At 36.9% G+C, this 26,783-nt stretch overlaps 1 protein-coding gene across 3 annotated transcripts; it reads right to left on the bottom strand.

Moving 5' to 3' along the window:
* Positions 1-4,990: 4,990 nt before the first annotated feature.
* Positions 4,991-25,469, bottom strand: LOC107691222 (neuronal pentraxin-2-like). Of its 3 annotated transcripts, XM_016489724.1 has the most exons (6): positions 24,680-25,469; positions 22,693-22,912; positions 21,006-21,250; positions 14,645-14,824; positions 10,967-11,233; positions 4,991-5,529 (listed from the first exon to the last, which is right to left on the bottom strand). In XM_016489724.1, exons 1-5 carry the CDS (start codon positions 25,112-25,114, stop codon positions 11,006-11,008), a joined length of 1,308 nt encoding a protein of 435 aa, XP_016345210.1. In that variant the 5' UTR covers positions 25,115-25,469; the 3' UTR covers positions 4,991-5,529; positions 10,967-11,005. The 3 variants fall into 3 exon arrangements, with proteins under 3 accessions (XP_016345210.1, XP_016345209.1, XP_016345211.1); XM_016489723.1 differs by lacking the exon at positions 4,991-5,529 and having other exon boundaries at positions 9,967-11,233; XM_016489725.1 differs by lacking the exon at positions 4,991-5,529 and having other exon boundaries at positions 9,967-11,233; positions 22,693-22,909.
* Between the last annotated feature and the right edge of the window lie 1,314 nt (positions 25,470-26,783).

Raw genomic sequence — 26,783 nt, 5'->3', positions numbered from 1 at the left:
TGCTGGAAATAAGCTTCCATATCCAGTTATATAATTTATACAATTTATACTATATATATATTTTTTTATTAGTAATTGTGTATTATTTTTTATACAATTAAATACGAAACATAATTTTTTAGTTTATGCAGGTTTTTGTCAGAAATAAATTCAAATGATGCTCTCTTCTCATTTGAGCCCTTCCAAAAATCTGATCAGCATTTCCTCAGCATTCCTTTAGGATTTTTTTTACAAGGGAATTTGTGTCAAGGTTTATTTTGGTTTGTCAACAAGGTTCATGTTCACAACAACATCATCAGTGGAGTCTCTCAATGGATCCTCGACAAGCAAAGTTGAGTGAGAAACGTTTCCCAAGGTGACCTTGAAACTTCATGTTGTCTTGGGTTTCTGACACACTGATCAGTCATCAGACACCAAGAGGGACAGATCGATGAGTGTCAGAAGAAAACCGCACACATCACTGACCGCCCCCTGAGCCCTCGTATGAAGAACACATGGCACCATCAATCCTGTTGACCTGGAGCCATCTAACTGGAACATACGGTCTGGCTGTTGCTTCTATAGAGGACTGTATATGGACAAATACATTCACTTAGCTACTGAAGTGGCTTTGCTTTTGATCAGAGGCTCAGCTTCAGAAGCCAAGAGAGCCTCATTCACAGCGCAACTGAAGCAAAATATATTTATATATACAGTGAACTCTGAAAGTCTGAGTCCACGCTGAAAAATTAAAATCTAGAAAAATAAACAATATTTTAATATTTTGAGCACCCACTGTGTGTATATACATGCCTAGGACCCCTGAAGAGAAGTGCGCTCGTATGAACTTTTATACGAGTATATATAAAAAAAATAAGTACTTGTAGAAAATATTAATGAAATAAAAGGCCACTTTAGTGAACTTAAAGAGAGATACTTTCATGACTATTTTTCTTACATTTAAGTACGCTTTTAAAAAGTGCACTATGTATAATGTCAAATTAAATGTTTCAGTTTTGGTTGCAATAATGTTGCATTAGATCAGGGGTGTCAAACATATTGCCCAAAGCGGGATGATTTGAACAATATGAAATAACAAATAAAACATTATTTTGAAAATTAAATAAAGTGTATTCGCTGCAATATTTGATAGAACAAGTGGAACAAATTGCTCATTTATTTGTGTTGATGTTATGCCTCGGGACACCTAACACATGCATGTTCCCTGATAGCACACGTACATCACAGAGATGTCTATTTGACATCTGCATTTATATCTTCAAGACGTATTTTTTAGAGTGTTTGCTCATCTGCAATATGTCTATAGGACGTTTCCTATCAGATGTCAAATAGACATTTAGAAAAGATCTTAAAGACGTCTATCAGATGTTTGTACACAACAGTTGCTTTCCAGATGAAGCAATCTTTAACAGACATCTCGCAGACGTATGTGTGTTATCTGGATTATAAAGCGGCACCAGAATCTCTAACAGCACGTAATTAATTGTTGCAAGTAACTTTGCAAAAAAAATAACAAAAACACATCTTTCACTGTGGGATGAAGGCTATCAGAATGCAGTTATAATATAATTCAAGATATGGAGGCAAAAAATGCCCTGTAAGAGTTCTCGTTTTTAGATTTATGTCACAATATAGTTAAGTAATATCACTCGAGCAAGAGTGTTGTTTTCCCGAATATCAGCGAGATCGCAAATTAATTGGTTAATTACAACAGTTCAACAAACAAGATGTTAGTGTTAAGTGATTTACATTTTAATGGCAATGTTGTTTGTTTTTGCTCTGTTTCGCCAACAATAGTTTTTAACAAAGCCGGTGTTGACGATTTGTGCATCTCCGATGAACGCAGTGTTCTGTTACTGAATGAATCTGTGTATTTGAACAAATCATTTGAGTCAATGATTCAACGGCCCATTCGTAAAGACAACAGTCATATGCTTTCTAAATAAATTTCTAAATGAATCAGCCGTTTAGAACGAACCTGTTGGATGAATGAGTCAATGAATCACTCGTTAAGAAGAGGACTTGCCGCCACCTACTGGCAGTTCTAGTTTCATGTTATTTATTTATCCATGACAGGCTCAAACCAAACAAGGTACTATCTAAAAAATACGGTCTATTTATCATTATTAAAAAAATAAAAAATAAAAAATCTCAAAAAGATACGATTTTTTTTTCGCACATTCCTAAAATTTTCTCTGATCCGGCCCTCAACCTAAAATTATTTTGACACCCCTGCATTAGATACTGAAGTAAAAGATCACTGCCTAATGACTGACTTTTGGGGGTAGTTATACAAGTATAAAAGCCATAAATAAGGCTGCTGGTTGGATGTGGCTTGTGTCTTGTCTTTTGAGAGGCCTGGCTTTTGATCATGAACAATATATGACATAGTGACCTACAGCTGGAAGAACAGAGGCTTCGTGCAGCGGCAGGTGTTGAGTAGTTTTGCCCGTCTACTGTATATACAAACTGATGATCTGAAAGAGCTGCTGCATTACGATCGCAGCAAAAAGTTTGGGCTGTACAAAGCATTCACTTTAGATCCATAATGAAAAAGTAATCCTGACTGAACCTTTGAAAAGCACTTGGTAGATGTGTGGATCTGTAGGCATTGATATTCATCACAGACACAAAGTCACCTTCAGCCGGCTTTTCTTTAGTAACAACAGCATAGTGCGTAAAATATTTACTATGTCTGAGCTCAATTTAAATTAATTGTAACTCCCATTGCCCATGACACATAGCCATGACGGTTGAGCCTGAGGCCAGAACACACTGATAATGAGGAGTTATTTTTATTTTGCCTTTGTTCGAGTCAATAAGCATTAATAGTGTATTTTAGAGTACATCTTCTAATTTTTCTCATCAATAGAGACTTAGAAGTCAAATTCTCATCGCTATTATACCAGAAAGGAGTGTCTTTATAAAAATGCTTTTTCAGCGAAGTTACGAAACAAATGTCTTTCCGTCACCAAGGCCACGTCGTGCAGCCAGTATGCGCTTGCATTCATTTGGCCTTTATTGATGAGAACTCTTGACAGGTACTTTCAGAACGATGCAATACTTCACTACGCTTAGTATGAAGTGCAGTATGCCTATTTTTATATGCACTGAAAACTTGGAGGACAAAATGTGAAGTTTAACAACCAAGAGCATTATAGGATACTGTTTCTATTCGGTGCACAGTAAAATTCCCAAATTATAGTGGCAATTATTTTATGATCCAGTCAGTAACCAGTGGCAGTGTGACAATGACAAGCTCATTTTAGGGCAGATCACACTCGTTTGAGCAGCTTTGACAGTGTTGACATTAGCAGCAAACACTTTTGCATCGGCAGGCTTCGTGTCTTTGATGAGAGTCTGGTGAAATGTCATGACGGAGAGGTTTTGAATACATGGAAGGCACAGGTCAAACGCAGAAGCGCTTCATCTGAGCACGAGAGCCTCAATCCTCGCGGGGATCTGTAATCCAGGTAATGTCCTTATCTGTCCCCAACCATTTCTGATTAGTTCTCATCTGGGAAATCACACAGCGGCCGGATTCCACATCCGGCAATCAGGATTAATGCCAGCCGGAATATCAAAATGGACTGTGATACTTTTAGCTGTGTGCTATTTGTTGAGATGAGCTCTTGTGACAGCTGACTGTATAGCATGACACAAAACTGCTGGGACGAAAGCATGAAGAGTATTCAAATTGATACATTTTACAAGTTTTGATGCTTTTTTTGTCACCTACACTCTAAAAAATGCTGGGTTAAATATAACCCAGCGCTGGGTTAAAAAGGGACAAACCCAGCTATTGGGTTGTTTTGACTCAAAATAACCCAACCGCTGGGTCAAAACAAACCATTAAGCTGGGTTTGTCCCTTTTTAACCCAGCGCTGGGTTATATTTAACCCAGCATTTTTTAGAGTGTAATAAGATCTACAGATGATTATTTTATTTATATAATAATAAAATATGTTTTGCATTGTTTTACATTATTTCAATGGCAATTACACTCTAAAAAAATGTTGTTTTGACTCAAAACAACCCAACCGCTGGGTCAAAACAACCCAATAGCTGGGTTTGTCCCTTTTTAACCCAGCGCTGGGTTATATTTAACCCAGCATTTTTTAGAGTGTACACACATTTCTCCCTACATTGTCTTTACTGTGATGCATGAAAATCTCATTCTTATTACTGTAATGTGAAAAAATTGTATTTAAAAAAGTAAATATTTCAAAAACGTATTCATGCATTGTTATTTCACACTCAGGAAATATTTAGGCATAAGAAGTGTTTTTGAATTGCATTTTTGGATTACACAGGTTTAGCATAAACAAATGAATAAACTTAATGGGATGCATATTTGTCAGTCATATAAATGAAACAAGTATGATTTCTGTAAAAGTACTAATAAACTGAGTGTGTTTTAAATACACAATAACTAGGTTTCTACATTTATCATCAATAAATCCAATTTGTTTCAGTCTCATAGGTTTTAAATAACTGAATATTGCTTGTTCGTCAGCCGTATTTTAACGTGTTCATACTTTTTTAACTGAATGCATTTAATTATTTTCACAATAAACAGATTTATGTTGATTCTAGGCATCTGAATAAATGCATTTTGAAATGCAAATATGATTATTTAAATAAAATCAAATAGTTAATAAACTGCCTTTTTTTTTTGCAGAAATCTTACCTGCTCCTTAAACATTTAATTTATGAATGAACAACACATATGCATTACATTACGATTATCAGTGTATAATATATAGATATTTTAAAACTGTGATCCAATGGGAATTTTATATATGCAATTCAACTACATAAATCTTAAAACATATATATATATATAGAGAGAGAGAGAGAGAGAGAGAGAGAGAGAGACAGAGTGTTTATTTATTTAATTATGTATTTCTTTATTAGAATTGTTTTAAAATGATGATCACCTCTTGCAATTACATCACACAATAAAATAGAAATAAAACATCTGGACGCAGTACAGTAATGATAATTTAGGAGGATTTGTGCTTGATTATCATGAAAATAATGCTAAAACAGGTCCTAAAACAGGCTTCATTTCCCCTTTTTCCATGTTCATTTGTATCAATTGGACCTGATTCCAGCAATAAAGCTGACCTTGTCATGTGTTTGTGAGACCTGAACTGTTATATATCCGATCTAAATCTAAATGGGGTTGACTTGATGTTCTGAGGGTGAATTGAACATGAAACAGAACAGTAACCACACAAGTTGTTTTTAAACAGAACACCTAGGGTAAGCAGCAAACTTCAAAAACATAAATTATGTAACGAAGAAAAATAAAAAAAGCAAAGATGACGATTTTGGAGAAGCTAGTTACCGAAGAAGAGATGAGCAAGAGCGTTTCAGGGAGGATATGACATTCAGGTTTCATAATTTAATGAGAGTTCTTGAGCTGAAAGGGCTTTTGTGAGTAGTTTTTCATGGACCAGGATTGTCGAGCGGAGACTTGGTGTTCCTGGAAGAGGTCATCCTCCTGGTCCACATTCTCTCTCACTGTAATTACAGAGAAACACATGTTAGCTGGCCAGATTTTCACTCACAGATCTTTGTCTGAGGGCAGAACCGAAACTGTGGCATTTTAATTTGCCCCCACAACTGTGAAACTTGCCCTTTTCCTAATGGATACAGAAACTGTGTGTGCTAATTACTAGTTCATACTTGGCTACTCTCAGCTTCAACACAACCTCTAGGCAACAGCGAGAACTTGTGCTCCTTCTCTGTTCTGTAAAGTCCCACTTAGAGAATGCATAATGAAGGGAAATTATAATTAAAACTGTGGCCATGAGTTTTACAGCATTTGAAATAAGACTGTTGTTTTATATCTTTAACCTCACCATATGTGCCCAGTGTAGAGTGCATATCATATTTTATTTAGCATTATTTTAATAACAGATAAAGTACCACATTTGTTGTGTGAATTGTGGTTTAGATAACAGCAGATATAAAATTGTTCAATGGCACCTGAGGATTTATTTAATAGACCCTTGTGAAAAAGAATTATACTTTTGCATACTTAAAAAAAACAGTACTAGAATATAAATGTAAAGAATATACTTAAGTGTGAACTGAATGTAATGTTTTCGGACACTTATTTGCATGTTAATTGCATTTAAATGAAAATGTATTATAGTTTAAATTTATATTAAATGCAATTAGATAAAGTGCTTATTAAGTAGGACTTAAGTACATCATTTATGGTAAACTAACATCTACATGGTAAAATGATTTTTTGAAGCTGTAAACAAACAAAAAAAAAGATGATTGGAGTACGTTTTACAGGAAAATTGTATTTAAGTGTTTCTACTTAAAAATGTTCAGTTTAATTCGTTGTCTTACTTGCCATTTCTTTAAAATTAATTGTGAAATTTACTATAGCAATTTCTGAGTGAACATTGTTTCTACACAATTTTTAATGTAATTTCTATTCAAATAAATATATTTGTAATTACATTTAAATATTAACTTATAATACAATATCAAATAACACTACAGCTAAATTATAATCAAGTATTTTAAGTGTTCTTAAGTGTGTTAAGAAAGTCATAAAAGTATCTCACTTTAAGTACACTTAATGTGGCCTTTTATTTCATTTTTTCATACTTATTATCTATAAGTACCGCTTTTCAAAAATATACTTTTAAGATTTGAAGTACACTACAAGTGCACATTCAATACAATTAAGCACACTTCTTTTTCACAATGCGAGATGTCAGTTTCAATAAGTATAAACCTAATTTTTCTTGAATTCACTGGCCAGTATTTGCACAGCGTGAGAAACTGTCAAGATCTCTTCTGCAGCAGACTCTCCTCAGTAATGTGTGATTAATGGGGTTGTTGACTCAGGAGAAATATCTGAGATTAATGAGATGCAAGCATTAATTAGATTCTCCATTTAACATCATTTATAGGAGAAAAACTGAGATAATATAAAGCATCTCATTTGTGATGTTTCTTTCCTATGGGGCGGCTGCAGCTGAACCCAACAATAGTGCTGTCAGATGCTCATGATGCTTCATCAGTATCTTCCTCCTGTCTTTTGTTTTTTATTGTATATGTGACCATTGTATATCTGGACCACAAAACCAGTCATATGGGTCAATTTTTCAAAATTGAGATTTATACATAATCTGAAAGCTGAGATACAACTATTTGAAAATCTGGAATCTGAGGGTGCAAAAAAATCTAAATATTGAGAAAATCATCTTTAAAGTTGTCCAAATGAAGTTCTTAGCAATGCATATTACTAATCAAACATTAAGTTTTGATATATTTACGGTAGGAAATTTACAAAATATCTTCATGGAACATGATCTTTACTTAATATCCTAATGATTTTTGGCATAAAAGAAAAATGTATAATTTTGACCCATACAATGTATTGTTGGCTATTGCTACAAATATACCCCAGCGACTTAAGACTGCTTTTGTGCTCCAGGGTCCCATATGTAATTCTGCCATATAGTTAAAGCACTAAAGCAATTACACAGTGATGCCTTGGGAAAAATAGACCCATGAATTAACACCAGTGACAACCCCGAGAGTGCAAATTAAAACAGAGAGCCCCGGAAAAGCACGACCTACATTGCTCTGCTCATAATCCGCAGATTTTATCATTTCCACCTGGCGTCTTTCCAAGATAAGGATTTTGCAGCTGTTGGAAACAATTTGATCCAAAACAGAGAACCGGGGGGGAAAAAAACTGCCATTTATGTCTATTCAAGGCTTCTGTGGACGCAAACAAACCAGCGCAGCATCCTCACGTCCATTATGAGAAGAAAATCAACACAATGCCTTCCCAGAAACCCATCTTCTGTGTGATCTGAGAAGTGATGCGTCAGAAAACAAGCAGAGTCTAGACATGTCCAGAATAGAGACACGCATACGGTCTACAAGACAATTTCACTACAGGTCATTCCTGAGCTCCAGTAATAATTCACTCTGTCAGACTTTATAAAAAAGGGTTAGAGCCCACAACCTACTGTATGAGGTTTTATCCACAACACCTACAGCTGTGCCAAATGTCAAAGAGACATGGTAGTTTGAGACCAGGCACATGACTTTAGGACATTTAGGACTTTTTTTATTTCTAAAGATAAATGGACAAAATTGAAATCAACCCCTCTAGTGACTATGCCAGACATCACAACTCTTCATAAAATGGTTGCAGGGCTTGCAAAGACTCCCATTGCAGAGGAAAGACGAAATACAGCAGGGCAGCGTCTACAGCTTTGAATAGACACTGATATTTCCATTATAATGAATTGAATGGAATATTGCATTAACATGTCTATTCGATCTTGTTACAGTGTTCAACCCTGTCACCCTATAACCCAACACATGATGGTTTTCGACAAATTAAACACAGGAAGACAAATAATTATGAACTTAATGCTTGCTGAGTGACAGGTTAGGGGCAATCATGTAGACATGGATTTTTAGTCCCATTTCTGAAACGAAGACATTTTTATTTATTTAAGGAAATTATGAGACCAATAACTCATTAGTAGATTTGTCCATTTCTGGCTAAGCCACAGAAAGTGTGGAGAGAGTGAATAAAGAAACTCCAAGTGTGTTGCAACTAACAAATATTTCCTGAAGCAGAGCTCTGATGTGTGGTTTTCAGAATCATTTATTGGGTGAAGAAGGACATTCAACCATTCCTCCATGCTGAACAACATCCCCAGGTTGCTCAGTATACAAGGAAAGAGAGATTTCACATTAAACCCATTTTGTGGTCTATTATTTTCCTCGCTCTTGCCATTTCACGCTGTGGTCTTACATTAGGGGTTGAATCCTTGAAAAACCCAGAAAGCACAGTCGGTGCTCAGAAAAAGGCCATTCAACTTGGACAAAAATATCATTTTACATTCTGAAACAAAATCAGGTCAGATTATAAACAAGTAAACATTTTGCCCTAATGCTGCCTTCAAGTCCTATGTGTGTGTGTTTGGAAATCATAATTATGATTTGGTCAGAATAACATGGACGCATAGCATCCTCCGTGATTCTTTAATTCACAAATTCACAGACACTGTAGTTTAACATATGATGATTTCAACAGAACCTGAAGGCAGCATAACAGTTCAAAATGTATTTACATACGAGATTTTTGTTCCCCTACATTTATGACACAAAATAGCAGTAGATTACATTCAAATAAAAGAAACTGAGTATTCAAAAGAGTTTTATCTCATTCCAGTGCATTTCAGTAGAGCTCTTGTAGCCCAAATACAAACACGTGTCGACAAGGGAAACACACTAATGCATTATTAGTGTCTATTGTGTAAGAAAGCTGCACCACAGTGAATTTCACAGACTTTGATCTGGCCTTTGTGCACAACAAGTTGAAAGATGAAATGAAAACATCCATGTAACACAGCGAGACGGAGTGAGAGCGACAGGCCCAGCGGTGCATTTAGACATGAAAACACAGAAATGATGCCAAGGACCACATTTACATAAAGTGTCCCATATATGTTGCACTGCTCTACTTCAACACAAATGTACAATTTGAACAAGTCGTCTAAATAGATCCAAGCACAAATAAAATCAGAAAGCACACAAGTGAATCTCATGAATGCATCTCCAGATCAAAAAAGCCTGATTTTAGGACCTTTAGCCCCCCCCCACACTTTTTTGTTGCTATTGTTTTGTAACATTATTGTTATAATAATAAGCACATTTCCCAATTTCAGTCTTTTTTTTTTTTTTGAAACATGGTTGATTCTTGTTATTGTCATGAAAGTAATTCTGTTTTTATTTCATAAAGTAAAATGATAGTAAAATAATATTTATGGTAAAGGCAGTACAACATACTACCAGGACTACCAGAAACACTGCACTATAAAATATATATTTTTTTGCATTATGGTAATGAGAATCTGGGGAAAATGTGCTTAAAACTAAAAATAGGCTTCATTTAGCTAAATATGACCTGGGCATATTCTTGACAGATTTCGTGAGATTCACTCATTTGTAGCATCAAACTGACAGATAAATCAAACTTCCTGACACTGCACTTTAAATAAGTGCAAGCGCTGTCGACCTCATTAGTGCCTATCAATGTCTCTGTTTCATCTCAACGAAAAATATTTTTTGTTTGTTTCAATAAAACATTATTAAAAAAGTATAGCACACATTCCCGGTCGAGTTCTCACAGTTAATCTCATAACACCATGTTCGGCACATGTCAAAATCCTTCATAGACGTTTCAAAGACACCACAATTTTGGGATTCACAAACTGAGTGAAATCATACTAGCTTCATCCCATCCCGTCCCGTCGCCAGACTTTCCCCTGGGGGGCTTCTGAGAGCTGCAGGTCAGTCCATGGCAGCTTTGCTACTTTAAGGTTTCTGGATGTCAGATCTGCTCGGCAGCTGCTGAGGGATAGCGATATTAAAGAAGAATCCCTCCACTAATCTCTGGATCACAGACACAGACATAAAGACACTTCCGTCTGAGTTCCTCTCCATATGTGCAACGTCACAGACTAGCTCATTCATTAATGCTTAATGAAGCTCATGTTGAAACTATGCAGTTGAATTTTTTCAGGGGTTTGAAGGGCATCGGCCTATACGCAACATGACAAAAGCTTAAAGTGCAAATGGCTAATCTTTTACTGCAGTTCTTAGAGTTTGAAGTTTCTGAAGGACACAACAAAGAGAAAAGCATATATAATATCAACAAGAAAGTTTTGCTTCATCCAGAGCCGCAAATAGTCTATTCTGACCTTGAATGTGTAGACAGATTTTTATTTTTTTTTCTAATTAATCACAGTCATTTTAGTTATTGGTCAGGCTGACAGCAAAGCCTCAACAAACATAAAGAAGAACTGAGGACGAGATAATCCATCATGTGAAAACATGTAAACGTGTGTTTCTTTTGAACTGTCTCTGTAAGTTCCCAGTGCAGTATTGGGACGTGGGTTACCTCTATAACGAGAACGCTTCCAGCCTGACAGACGTGTCCTTAGGAATCAAAGAGACGGTCTTCACAAATCTCCAGTGCTGCTTTTGTGGCACCGCCAAATACCTCCACGTTGGCATCGACCCACGGCACCACGTTGCCAGGCATGTAGGCTGAGCAGTTGGCCATAGCAGAGATGTCTACAGGACGCAGGACTCTGTCCCACATGTTGAAGTGGCTTAACTCTCCTACGAAAGCTTGAGTCGCATCAAATCTCCCACCTACAATGTCCTGTGGGACAACAGCACACATCATACTTGGGATGGGTCATTGATATAAAACCATTCAAAAGTTTAGGGGTTAGTAAGATTTTTTAATGCATTTGAAAGAAGTCTCTTATGCTCACCAAGGCTAAGGCTACAGTAAAAACAGTAATATTGTGAAATATTATTACAATTTAAAAGAACTGTTTTCTTTTTGAATATATTTTTATTTATTGCTGTGATGCAAAGCTGAATTTTCAGCATCATTGCTCCAGTCTTCAGTGTCACATGATCCTTCAGAAATCACTCTGTTGATCTGATGCTTAAGGAACGTTGAAAACAGTTGAACTGCTTCATATTTTTGTGGAAACTGTGAGTATTTGTCGAATAGAAAGTTAAAAAGAACTGTGTTTATTTGAAAGAGAAATGTTTTGTAACATTGTAAGTTTTACTATCACTTTGATCAGTTTAATGCATCCTTGATGAAAAAAAAAATGGAGAAAATCTTATTAACCCCAAACTTTTGAACAGTAGGGTAACACTTTAGATTAGGGAACACATATTCACTATTAACTAAGAGATTTCTCTCAATAAACTCCTAATTTGCTGCTTATTAATACTTGGTAAGGTGGTTGTTAAGTTTAGGTATGGGGTAGGGTTAAGGGATCGAGAATATGGTCATGCAGAATAAGACATTAATATGTGCTTTATAATTACTAATAAACAGCCAATATGCTAGAAATATGCATGCTAATAAGTAACTAGTTAATAGTTAGAATTGGTTCTTAAAATAAAGTGTTACCAATAGTAGTGCTGACCGACACACTGTCCTTTATCTGTAAAACATTTTACATAATATTTTTTAAAATTTCATTGTTCTTTTAATTTAACTCAGGGGTGTCAAACTCAATTCCTGGAGGGCCGGAGCCCTGCAGAGTTTAGATTCAACCCTAATTAAACACACCTGATCCAACTAATTAAGTCCTTCATGCTTATTTGACATGGTAAAATAATACATGGTATGTGTGTTGGAGCAGGGTTGGAACAAAGGGCTCCGGCCCTCCAGGATTTGAGTTTGACACCCCTGATTTAACTTCTTTCATATCTCCTTTAAAGCACTGCATTTAAAGTCATACACATTCAGGCAGAAGCCATTGTGTTTTTGAGTGTCCTGTCACGAGGGTTGCATTTTTAATTAGATCTTACTCTTAAATTGAATCCTTAGAAAGCAAGATTCTCCTAATTTCACTTTCAGGAAATTCTATTAATCAACTAATTGCTCAGGCAACCTACAAACTGGTTACTAGCTGATTTTGAAAATACAGTATGTAGCTTTACACATTTCTAAAATCAATGACTATCAGTGAAAAACTCAGCAAACTGGGACTCTGCTCTGATCCAAACCCTAATGAGCCTCCTCGATGTCTGCTTTGAGTATGTAACCTTCTAATGTTTTCTGATGGAACCTCACAGGAGACTACACTAAAATCCTCTGCATAGAAAATTCTGCTGAGACCTGAAGTTAGTTAATCTATCTACATACTTTGTAGCTAGCTGCCTGAATAAAAAACACATTCAGTGTAATTCTACAGACATCTGATATTCCTTTAATGCCAGCTCCATCCTCAACATCAACCCAACATTAACCAAATCCATGGGTTGAGCCTGCTGAGTAAGGAAGCTAAGTTGATATGACCCAGTTTGGGTTGATAATCATTCAAAATCAGTAACCCAATGGTGCTGGGTTGGGAATGCGGTTGGAATGAGATCACACATATCATGCAAGTTCTTTGAGTGTCAAGACCACTTTGTCTAGCTTTGTTTTGTGGCACTCATGAGAGGAATATACTTGTTAAATATAAGAAAACTAACTGAAGCAGAGAAAAGAAAGGATTTTGAAACTGCCTGCAATGAGGAACGTACACTCTAAAAAATGCTGGGTTAAATATAACCCAGCGACCGCTGGGTCAAAACAACTCAATAGCTGGGTCAAAACAACCCAACCGCTGGGTCAAAACAACCCAATAGCTGGGTCAAAACAACCCAATAGCTGGGTCAAAAGAACCCAACCGCTGGGTCAAAACAACCCAATAGCTTCTAAATTTCAGTTTTTATTACAGGTTTTTCTGTCTTTGCATTTCTTGGCGGCACTCAATGCCTTATGCTTTGGATATAGTGGGTCTATTTTTGTTGGCAGAGAAAAAAAACAAAATAATTGTATTTTTTAGAGTTTGAGAATAGTAATGCCAAGGACGTAGGTTCAATCCTCAGGGAGCTGATTAAAATTCATACCCTGTATGCACTGGTAAAAGCAGTAAAAGCATTACTAATGAAGTTGATGAATTCTGTGATGTTTTGTGGTATTAGTTCTAAAACAATCCATTTGTTTAATAAAATTACAGAAATCTGTATGATAATAATTAACATTTCAAAAAATGGTTACACAACTATCAAAGAGAACTTTAAATATAACCTAACTGTCAATTCCTCAGAGCAATGAAGTTCAGAGTCTGAGCTTCTGAAGATGAAGGTTCTTTGCTGGCATTGATGGTTCCATGAAGAACCTTTATCATCCATGGAACTTTTCCATTAGCCAAAAGGTTCTTTATAGTGGTGAACGGATCATTAGATTATTACATTTTCTTCACACTAAGAAAAAAAAAAAGGTTCTTTTGAGAACTGTTCACTGAAAGGTTCTCTGGGGAACCCAAAATGGCATCACTATGAAAAACCGCCTTTTGGAACCTTTATTTTTAAGGATATATTTACAACGCAAGCATATTAATTTTTAAAAGTTAAAGAGTTCCAATTTTGAACTGATATCTTATAGAGCTGCTCATAGCGGAAATGAACGCGTTTCATAATTGAGGAACTTTGCAACATTGAAAGTGTTATTGAACTGAATTGAATCAACACTGAACTGAATTATGAGCTGAATAATGACACTACTATCTTCTGTAGAGTTGCTTTACAGCTGAAATTGAATTTGTTTCATAATTGATGAATTATACAACAGTAACCCTTTTGTATTTTCCTGCTTATTAATGTGAAGCTGCTTTGAAACAATCTGTATTGTATAAAGCGCTATAATAAATATGACTTGATTTGACCCAGCTAAGAGCTATTATTCCATCACTTCTTGCAATTTAGGCCACAGAATGTGCTTTTTTCATGCACTGTTAAGCAGTGTGAATGCACTCAATTAACAGAGTAGCTCAGTGTAGGTGACCAGCAGATTATGTGTCACATGTGGATTTTGTGTGCTTGCATTCTGTGTCACATGAAACATTTCTCTCAAGAAGTCCCTGAGCTCTCGGTGCAGCTGAGAGGTGACGTCTTCTCATCATCGCGTGTGAAGACTTATTATTATCGTTGCATGTGCTTCCTCGTGAGGGATCAGCTCTTTTACGTCCTCTCTCTCTTACTCTCATGCACTCACCTGTTCTTGGCCCAGGATAATGACTCCTCCAGGTTTAATTGGGTGCCAGGGGGCCAAGTTCTCTCCAGTCCCTAGTCTCTCTCCATCCTGATAGGCCTCCCAGAAGCCGTCTCTGGTTGTCCAGGTGATGCAGATGTGATGCCAGCGGCCGTCACTCACGGAGAGAGGAAGCTGAGTTACCTGTGACAGCAAGGACCAAACCATAAGGGGTTATGACTATGGAAGCTGACACTAAAAAGTGCATAGTAAGTAAGGAAGTAATGGCTTTCACAGTAATTATTCACTAGATGTACGCCGGTTTCCTCCATTGTGTCCCTACAGATATGATCCTGAAATGCCGCACTGTAACTCACTTCCCATCAAAGAATATAACTAAACTTGCTGAAGGAAATGTAAGTATGCCAGTCGCTGTCACAATGCTAAGGTGTTTTAAGCTGTAATGTGGTTGCTAGGGTGTCCTTTGTGGTTGCTAAGGTTGTTTTGGGTGCTTGGCCACGTCAAAAGAGTCCAGCCATCAAATCTCCATAATATTCAGATCCCTAGATAAGGTTCAATTCCCTCCTTAAATGCAAGTCTATGAGTCTGATTGCTAGTCTATGAGTCTGATTGCTTAGAACTGTAATATCACACCTCTGCTCAACAAGATGCACAATTTGAGGTGACATTCATGTCCGTAGCACAACAGGGTGTTACACACCAAATTTAATACTCAAGAGAGGGGTTTGTTCAGATTACTAACCATATGTGAAATAAACAGTGTTCAGCAATTTTTTTACTGGCCAACAGCAATCCACACGATTTGGAATTTTATGTGAGGATGAAAATATTCCCCACACAGATTTTGCAGTGTTAGTCACGTGAATATTTCGTGTTGACCAACAAAAAGCTGCTTGGTTTGGAAATGACTTCTGTATAAGCTGCGCTTCATACATCGACTACTGAAAACAGGCAATAGACCATCCGTTCTGGCCAAAATATGAGTGCATAATCCACAATAAAACATTCTCCAGTGGAAAAAAAATCCCCTGTTGCTCACTCACATCAAAATCCATCAACATGTTTGTTTAGAACTGTTTTTTGCTTAAACAGTGCTTGATCTGTGCATATTTCTCTCCCGATTCAGAAAAGACGACTTTTTCACTGGAGAAAGCAATATGGATAGAGGACTCGTATTTTGGCCAGAAGCAACAGTTTGAAGTTAAAAACGTCTTAATGATGGATTTCTCTTACAAACACATAGCTTTTCATATCACAAGACTTTAACGGATGAACTGGAGTGGTGTGGATTACTTGTAGATTATTGTGATGTTTTTATCAGCTGTTTGGACTCTCATTCTGACGGCACCCATTCACTGCAGATGATCCATTGGTGAGCAAGTGATGCAATGCTACATTTCTTCAAAACTGACGGAGAAACAAAAACACCCTGGATGGCCTGAGGGTGAGTAAATTTTCATCAAATTTAGATTTTCATCAAAATCATGTGACCTCTTAGGTTTAAACTGCAGCGTTGCAGTAAAGTGGAGCAGATTGCATGTTTTACATTTTCAATGTATTGTGTTATGTTTTTAAAAAGACACGTGTGTGACGTCATATTACGACAATTTCTGATGCAATGTCTGTAGAAATTTTGCATGCTCAATGTCTAGTGCATCTTAAGGGAGGATATAAAGTGTCTTGATGAATCATCATAACATAAACTGCCCTCAATAAAGTTGTATCTGACACTCCACATCCTTTAAAATAGTTTATATAGTTAATCTCCGAGCTAGACACACATTGAGTTTGACAGCTACTGCACCTTGAGACTAGGCCTTTAATGCACTTAAGTTTATCCGTATGCAAAAAGTATGAAAACACAACATTCAGACAGAAGTAACGAAGCACAGAGGTGTGATGCATTCACTGGAGTGAGAAAAAGCACTGAAGACACACTCGACAGGTAATCATTTTCAGCATGGCAGCAACTCTCTCGATCCTCCTCAATTTCTTGTTCTTTCCAGCTTGACGTACACACTCTCACACACACACACATGCGTACATGCACACACTGTACATGTCTAATGCATGCTGTGCAGCGTTGCGGGGCAAGATGCCTCTCTCAATAAGCAAGATGCCAAACTGACACTTCCTGAGTGAGGTATCAGGGGAATTAGCAGGGCAGCAGAGCTCATTCATTCTTTTCCCATCTCTCGCTCTCTCAAGACCCCCAGGTTACACTCAACAAAAACCAGTGATGTTGCAACATCCTCCACAATGATCCAAAGATACAGCATCCATGGTTACTGAGACATGCTAACCTCATTTACGGAAGAGATATTGGAAGCTAATTTTCCCCAAAGAAAAGCAGCTCAGTTTCATATTCTTGATTTAGAACCACGGAGGACATATTTAATTCACTTATGTGTGCTTTAATACTAAACTTTGAAATCATCTATAGGGTCTTGTTCAACAACAGCCCCTGAAAGCTAATCAGCTAACTTTCATTTCATTTAAAAGTGCATGTGAAAACCTTTTGTGGTGTTTTGTGCGTCTCTCTACGAGCATCATGCATTCAGAGATCCTGAAGAATATTTTTCTCATGCAAAATGAGTCCTCATGCATTTAAAAAAATGTCTTAAAATAATAGTATGGAGAACTTTTTTAGATAATCTCATTCATTATAAGCTGTCTAATCTTTTTTTGCATTGTTTAGCTTTATATTATATATTGTATGTAGGGGTGTGCGATAACATGATTTTCGATCATGGATGATTAAAACGTGTTCACGATCTGCTTTTGATGAAATATTGTAGTATCGTGCTACAGCGCACATTCTATCAGATGCAGTTCTGGCACCTCCTTCACAATATACTGTGCAACAACACATACATTCACATCAAATGTTAACTCGGCGGTAGAATTACATTCACGGGACACTGCACTTATTCACAATCACAAAAGTACCTTATTTGCATGTGCTTTAAAGCCTTGCCAGTTAAACATTTAATTCACGTACTGTTCTGACATGTGCTTTTTCTGAGCGCATATACTTGAAGCGCACACTAAAAGCCTGTCAAACAGCACCTGATTACTGGACTAAGTTATCTTTTGATTCTGATTGCGCTAATACTGTCAAAACACACAAGGTTTACATATAAACACACTTGGTTATGTTGAAAGTGAAAGTAAACAGTTGAGAGAAAAACAGCATTCCTGTATATTAGATACGTGCAGGTCTTGAAGTGACAGCAGATTAAGTGAAGTTATTAACGTAATTTTGGGAGGAGTACGCCGATCTAATCTTCCAATTAATATCCAAGTATAAAAACAGCCTCTTACCACTTCCGTTGTTAGCTCTTTCGGCATCCCTCCTCCTCCCCATCTCCTCATTTTATGCATATTTATTTACTTATCTTTCTGTCTATAGGGGGGCTAACGGAGCTCGAGTAGTATAGTGTCTCTGAGCCCTCCATTGCAGACATCAAGCCAAATCTGTTTAGCACTAATGCTAAGATTATATGGGCATACGAACTCGTGAATTATAGTAAACATGCTGCCGCTTGCCATTAAAGGATAGTTCACCCAAAAATTTAAATTTTGTCAATATTTACTCACTTTCATGTTGTCCCAAACCTATATTAATTTCTTTCTTGTGCTGAACACAAAAGAGGATATTTTGAAGAATGTGGGTAACCACACAGTTGCTGGTCTTGACTTTGATAGTAGGGGGGGAAAACACTATAAAAGTCACTGGGGACCAGCAGCTGTTTGATTACCCACATTCTTCAAAATAACTTTAATGTTCAACAGAAGAAGGAAACTCATACAAGTTTAAAACAACTTGAGAGAGGGTAAATGATGACAGAATTTTTGGGTGAACTCTCCATTTAATGTTAATAAAACAACAAAACACAAAGAAAAAAATCACCTGTATTGTATAAAGCGCTATATAAATAAAGGTGACTTGACTTGACCAGGCAAAAAGTCTGATCATAAAATAAGCACGTTACTTAACCATTTGAGGTGTGGGATGAGTTATGTGCTGAAGTGTAACAGCTTTTAAAAACTTTCTAACAGCCGAAAAATATATTTAGGCAAGGCCTATATACCGGACTATATTTTGCATTTTTAATTATCAGCATCAGCCAATAAGCTTTTCTGTTTAGCTTATAAGTGTCTTAAGCAGGACTTTTATTTTGCAAAAGATCAAAGCCATGTGCATTGGCTGGGATCACTAGAGTTTGTCTGTCACTGAAGATGCACAAGCAAGCAACTTCATGTCATATTGACTGTACAGTAGGTAAAATATTTACCTGATTAGTGAGTGCACTGTTGGTTACATCCATTTTATAGATGTTTTTAGTAATTTCTTTGTTTGTTTTTTAATGCACTAAAAAGATTACAGAATCAACAAGTTTTTTTTAAAGATTTTTCCCTAATGAATTCATTTTTATATGATTTATTTCTAATTATTTTAGTAAGTATTATGTAAAAGAAATATGCATTTAATTTCAGCTATTTTTATGATTGTTTTTATGACCTTTAAATCAAATACTGTGAGATCTTATACTATATAATGGTTTTATATTGGCATCGGCCATCAAAAAACCTGTATCCGTCTACCACTACTAGTGGTCGACCGATATATCGGCCTTTTTCAAATATCGGCATTGGCCGATAAGTTTTTCTGCTTGGCCGATGTGTTCGAGGCGGGACTTTTATTTTGACTGCGTTGAGAACGGCAGCACCTGAGCACACAGTGCTCACATTCTCCCAAATGTCGTTGTTAACAGTTCTGTCTAATACGGATAGAAGTCTGTCTAATAATCAGATAGAACGGTTAAACAAAGGAATTAATGTATACAAAAAGTATTATAACGATTGCTTTTATATTATTAGTAATAGAAAGGCAAACATTATAATACTTTCTCGTTTGCCATCAGCATTCAGCAAATACGCGTTTATATCATTTGAACAAATCTTTGAATGACTAATGAACATTTAATTTCACAAACCTTGCAAACTTAGTCGAATCCAGCTGTGAGATCTTGTGAAGTGTGCATTTTTATCCAGCATGATCGCGTGTTCTCTGTGTGACGGTCGGTCCGTGTGAATTGAATGCTTTAAACTTTAAACTCGTGATTTCAAATTATGCTGCACTTTATGCCTTTGCCCAGTGTCATATTCATGTCATTTTCTCTGTGTGCTGTATGTAAAATGAGTGTTACCCTGGCTTTATTTGAAAAATATGATTCCCAATGCACACAAACTTCCCAGAATACTGAGTGCCCTGTTGGTTACAGTGTTTACTTCCTTTTTAATTATATTTGTATTAAATATTTATTTATTTGTGAAAAATACTTTGTCATCTAAAGTATAAGTATGTTTATTTTACACATTTATTTTTTAATCCATTGTCAAATGATTTCCAATTTCTTAAATATTAATTAAAATTAAATACAAACTATATCGCCTTTATATCGGCTATCGGCCACCCTGCTTTCCAAGATATCGGCATCAGCATCGGCTGTCAAAAAAACAATATCGGTCGACCACTAACCACTACATCTAACTATGGGTGCCATGAATCAACCATTCATTGTTTGGATTTATTAGTAATATGCAGAGTTGGGTACTTATTATTATTTGTTATAGCCCTGTTCACTTTTTAATGTTAAATGTTTTAATGTTAAAATTGTATCATTAATCAAATGCTGAGTGATTTCATGCAGTGACTACCAGGGCGAGTAAAGACAATAGAGCTCATGTGATGTGCCTCCTGTCAGCTACTGTAGATGCAGTTAATCCTGATGAGCAATTTTCCAAATGTATATTTGTCTCTGAGCTAAGTTTTATATTGCATGTATGACAAGTAGTGTACTTGCATGTGTGGGCACAGTAGTTCTTTTAAAAATGTCCTGAGCTGTGACAAATGAATTTTTAAAGTACAAATTTTCAATGTAGCCTCTCAGTTACCATACGTTCAAGAAAACTACACAATAATTATACATTTGATAAAATACATGCTGTTTCAGATTGAATTTAACATCTCACACTACATGGCAGTTTAATTAGTATGTGATCTTCAAGCCCCTTCAAGCAATTTGTATTAAAATAAAAATCAGGCAGTAAAAAAAATGTATTTGAGAAACTTTTGGGAACCATTTAAAATCAACTACCATTTTTTCTATGAATCAAATTTAGACAAGTGTTATTTTTAAGACAAGAGGCACCTATGATATAATGCAAGGTTTTTATTCATTGTCAATTAATTTAATATGGTTGTGATATATTCAATACTAGGGAAAGCTGATATTGTTCCAAAGAAGCACAATCAATAAAAACACGGATAGCTTTGCAGTATCTCATAAAGGCTCACCTTATCATTGACGAGGAGCTCCATGGGGCTGTTTCCCCACTCTATCAGCACAATCTCATTGGCTTGTCCCGGGACGCCGTAAGAGAACGGGGTCCCGATTCCAGGACTGGCGCTGGACTTGAGCCACATACACACGGTGAAGGCGTACATCTCTGGCAGACTCTTCTTGATGCGGCCGTACAGGTAGTTGGTGCGCAGAGGCAGAGACACCTTAAAGTCCTCTGGAGATTTGAATGCATTGTTACCTGTGAAGAGAATCGAGGGAGAGGTTTGCATTGTAGGACAGAAAGATGCAAACTGCTGACTTGAGATTGTGTTAATTTGATTTCGGCAAATTGAATCTGAGTACGGCTTTCAGGTTCAATTATTGAAATGAGCGATCCATGCTGGCTCATGTAATTGTCCTAATATGAAATGACATGCTGGGGCTTTGTAAGTTGATATAATGATGTAGCTGCTGATGATGCATTGGTGTTAAAATTCGGAATACAACAGGACAATGTGGCCATCCAGTGCTAACAGATGGGGCCTGCATAAATCCCATAGCTAAAAAGGGCAAAAGGAGCTGTAAAGGCAAACAAATGATTGTAAATAGCAAGTTAATTTACATGCAGACATTCTCACACCAGACTAAATCTGCCACAGCCAACACATTCTGAAGCAGTGGTACATTTGTTTCACCCTACAACATTTTCATCATAAAAATGTCCCAATGCATTGAAGTTTATGCAGTGAAGCATTAGCTAAAGGTTTCCCCTGATGTCTTGGTGAGCGCTGGTCAAGCGTTTCAACAATGGCCTTTTCAAAGTGCAGCCAACGATTTACAAGCAATCTGCATCATGTATGCAATAGCTGTCTTTGCCATGACTGCTCCAAAGTTGAATTTTACACATTTATTAATTTACATGACCATTCAAAATGTTGAGGTCAGTAGGATTTTTTTTTTTAAAGAAATTAATACTTTTATTCATTAAGGAAGCATTAAATTGCGTAAAAGTGACAGTAAAGACATTTGTAATGTTACAAAAAACCTATTTCACATAAATGCTATTCTTTTGAACATCACAGGGAAAAAGAACTGAAAACAGTTATTTTAAAATGAAATAATATTTCACAATATTACTGTTTTTACTGTATTCTGATCAAGTAAATTCAGCCTCGCTGAGCAAAAAAGACATCTTTTAAAACCATTAAAAATTTGCGACTTCAAAGTGTTGAACGGTATTTATTTCACTATTCATTTATTGTTGGTTCATTTGATTGTTTTCTGTTCAATACTTTCTCATCCTTGCCGTCATGTGATGTTTGTTTAGAATGCTTTCCCCTCAAGGACTGCTTTTGTTCTGTGATACATCAAAACAATTGGCAGGATTTTTTTTATCTTCTAAGCTCAAATACATATTTTCGCTGTGAATGTGTGTAAGCCTCATGCTTGCTTTCTTTACCAGCTCGTTGCCCTTCGGTGGCGCTTTCTCCAACGGTTTCATGTGGCGTTTAAAGTGGTGCATGGCGCTTACATTGAGTTTGAAAGGGCTTCGACTAGTCTACCTATCCCATACTGGGGACAGCAGGTAAAAAGAGATGTTTGAACTGGTAGGGCACCACATCAGTAAGAAAAAAAAAAAAGATGGATTCTATCTCATCTGACATGACTGACTCAATAATTCATGTCTGAGAGCAGCCGTACTTTTCTCCAGCTCGGTGATCCTCTCCAGCAGTGAGCTGAGGGTGTTCTCGGTGCGCTGACGGTGAGTGGCTGTCTCGCTGTACAGCTGGCTCTTTTCCTCCTCGAGTTCGGCCACTCTGGTCAGCAGCTGGCTCTCCAGGTCAGTCAGACGGCGCTTCAGCAGGTCTCTCAGCTCGTTGGGAAACATTCCACCTGATGTGTTGGCACGCAGCTGCTGCTGCTGCAGGACAAAAGACACCAAAATATTAATCTGCCTCATGCTGTTATAGCCAGAAATCGTTCATAATGAAACTGCTGGGGATTTGTGAGATGCTGAATGAATGTTGAACGCTTTACGGGGGTCCTACTTTATATTAGGCATCTTCAACTACTATGTACTTCATTCAAATTATATTTAGATGTATGTAACATCTAAATGTGACATCTAAATTAACTGGTTTTATTCAAGTCAAAAATATACTCAAACATCACTGAATCAACCTAATTCGATTAATTTATACCAACAAAACGAAATTTTATGGGTTAAATCAGGTAGAAATATCTCTTTATGTTAACAATTGAAGGTTACCACCTTTTCAGTGTGTGTACAATGTACTTATCGTGTACTGCAAAACACTTGCAACTATTGAGGTGTGAAGCATGTACGGTTAGGGACAGGTTTAGTGGTATGGGTAGGTTTAAAGGTGGGTTAAGAACCAGGATCAACAGCGTAATTATAGGTAACACTTTATTTTAAGGTGTCCTTGTTACACATGTTACATGTACTTACTATTATAATAACAATTAATTATGCATAATTACATGCAAGTAACCCTAATCCTAACCCTAAAATAAAGTGTAACCTAATTAAACTGTAGATGTAATTACATATAAATATAAAGGTTACACTTTATTTTAAGGTCTCCTTGTTACAGTGTAATTATACATTTAAGTACTGAGTAATATTAATTAACTACATGAACTTACTATAGGGTTAGGATTAGGGTTACTTGCATGTAATTATGCATAATTAATTGTTATTATAATAGCAAGTACACATAACATGTGTAACAAGGACACCTTAAAATAAAGTGTTACCAATATAAACACTCTCTAAAAATATATGTGTGCACAATAATTAAATGTTAGTACATAGTAGTTAAAGACACCATGTGTCCGTTTTCTTTGATTAAAAGGGGTTGTAATTCAGTTTGTTGTTCTGTTAAATTAATTTGTTTAATGTTGAGTGACCAGAGTGAAAACTAGTATTCATTATTATGTAGTTTTTCATATTGGTATAGTGATCAATATATTTGTCAAGCTGATAAACCATCCATATCCACTTGGCTATTAACAGAAGCGATATGTCATTTGAGGCAATACGCCAAAATTGTTTTGTCAGTTGATGCATGTCAGAAATTCTGTGTATGATTTGCTATTTTTGTATTTTGTATCCGCATTATACCGCACGAGTCTTTGAAAAACGCATAGTTGTCAAACTCTGATTGCAGTTTCAACTAAAACACTCTTAAATTAAGGTTCTAAAGTGGGATTTTTCCATCGATGCCAAAGAAGAACCATTTTGGGTTCCACTTTTATTTTTTTTCGTAGTGTGAAGGACATTTTAATAACCTACTGTAAAGAACTTCCACTATAAAGAACCTTTAGTGGTTCCATGGATTTTAAAGGTACTTCATGGAACCATCAAAAATAATTTTTATTTTTAAAAGTGAAGAGCAAAGTTCTTATCCTGAAAATAATAGTGTCTGGATCTGTATATGATCACAACTTCCCATATACACTATACATGTTTGTGATTGATATTTAATTCAAAACGGAAATTCAAAAAGGGAAAAGTCCCTCCCTCCACGTAACATATTGACAGGCGTAAATCAAGCATCGCTAATAACAAGACCACATTTCACAGATCATTACAGCTCTGATTTCCTTAAAAGCATCATAGATGGCTCTCAAGTGCCCATTATCATCCCTACGCGTAAACTCTCACCTCCAGGTTCTCCAGTCGGTCTTTGAGGCTCTGCATGGTCTTGCCCAGCTGCTGCACAGTCTCGGTGGGGTCACGCGGCAGATCACCCATCGTGTTTTTACTATAATCCTTCCTGCGCGCGCTGCCCCGGGACCTGGCGTCCGCCTCGCAGCGCGCGAGTTTGGAGTTGAGCTCTTTGATGGTGCCCTGCTGACTGACGATAGTTTCCTTCTGCTGCAGGATGGTCTCTCGAAGCTGAATGACAGTATTCCGCAACTCTTCCTCCTGCGGACTAGTGCCTTGGACCCGGCTGCTGGTGTCCACCGGGCAACTGAGGTCGGTGCCCGCCGGCACGGCCGTGCACACGAAGCGGGTTCCTTTCGTGCCGCTCGCGCCAGCCGCTCTGCCGCTCCCTGACGCGTATATAAGCAGCAGCGGCACAAAAAGAGCTCTCATTACGACGTTTCTCGCTTAAACACGCATAAAACTTGGGTCAATTCAGTTAGTTGGACTGAAAAAAGACGTTTAGCGTAGACTAAACGAAATTCCACAATAAAATCAGGTCTTCAAAAAACATTTGAGTATGCTATTTAAATAATAACAACAAAAAAATGCGTACAGCAACACGACACGCTAAGAAAAATCACTCAAAACAAGCATAACACCGAAAAAACAGAGATTAGGTGTAATTGGTCCTTCTCACTGACGCGTCAAACGCATTTAACTCCCTGCCACTTTAACAAAACCACTCCAAAACAAGCGTTAAATGCCGACTCGTAACTCTCTTCACACAGTCTGTGGTGCTGAACGGACAGCGGCGCTTTAAAGGATTAATATAGAGACTCCGGCGCGCGCAGTTTGGCTCCGCTGGAGGAGCGCGCGGATTGACTGAGCTTCATCTGCGTCACTTAACTCGCGCTTGATGCGAGGCACGCTTGTAAATTATATTGCCGTGGCTTTTCCTGGCCTTCGGTGAATGTCGCGTTGAATAAACAGTGCGCTGAGCAGATGCAGAGAGCTCTTTTATAAACTGCAATTTCAGCCAATAACCGCTTCTCGGCCAATTTAACCTTCATGTTCTGTTGAGATAACGTACTTCACCTTGTGTTTGGGTCCAAGATGATTCATGCATCACGTTAAACCCCATTGACAACAGCTGGTTAAACGTAAAAAGGTTCAGAAAAGTTAATTCTGGGTCTGGTGGATCTCAACCTTTTAATTGGTCCCCAATGTCAAAATATATATGCCCTCATACTGTACACAGAATTGTTTGTCTTGAACTTATGCTAAAATAACAAAAATACGAACTAAGTTGTGTAGCAAATTATTTTCTATACACTATAGACTTCAACTGTTTTGTAAATTATTACATTATCTGTTATTTTTTAAATTATGTACTATTCACTTAAATTAAAATAAAATGCATCATGATGGTATTTAAAGTAGTCTTCTTGTTATAATTTCTCAGAGTGAACACTTCCCACACTGTTTAAACTACACAGAACAACCCGGTCTTATAAAAATACGTACCTCTGGGTGCTTTTCTGCAACACCGTTTTTACGTACTTACTGCACGTTTCGCCGCAGTTTCAAAGAGAAATGTCCACTGAGTGGCACTAAAACACGGGTTCAATACGTGAACCCTGGCATGTTTTTATTACGTTGATATAGGTACGTATTGCTGTGTTTTTATTACGTTGATATAGGTACGTATTGCTGTGTTTTTATTACGTTGATATAGGTACGTATTGCTGTGTTTTTATTACGTTGATATAGGTACGTATTGCTGTGTTTTTATTACGTTGATATAGGTACGTATTGCTGTGTTTGTATTACGTTTCTTAAGGTACGTATTGCGGCAGTTCAGAATTCAAATATCTGTCGCTAAAAGTTAATGCTCTATCGTGTTGGAAATATGCCCTACACCAAACCCAACCCTAAATCTACCCGATAGTGTTAACAAATGCAAAACTGATATAAAAACGCATTTGTTGATGCAACCGTGTCATTTTAACTTCCTTATATGCAGATTTGAACCGTTTTGTCGAACCGTAGTTACACGGGATTCGAACCGGAGCTCCTCACCGTCTCCGTACTCCGTGAGCTACCGAACAAACCTACCGTC

This window comes from Sinocyclocheilus anshuiensis, unplaced genomic scaffold (genome assembly GCF_001515605.1).
Source record: "Sinocyclocheilus anshuiensis isolate Anshui unplaced genomic scaffold, SAMN03320099.WGS_v1.1 scaffold202, whole genome shotgun sequence".
In the NCBI taxonomy this organism is placed as follows: Eukaryota; Metazoa; Chordata; class Actinopteri; order Cypriniformes; family Cyprinidae; genus Sinocyclocheilus; species Sinocyclocheilus anshuiensis.
This window is presented reverse-complemented; position numbering and strand designations above follow the sequence as displayed.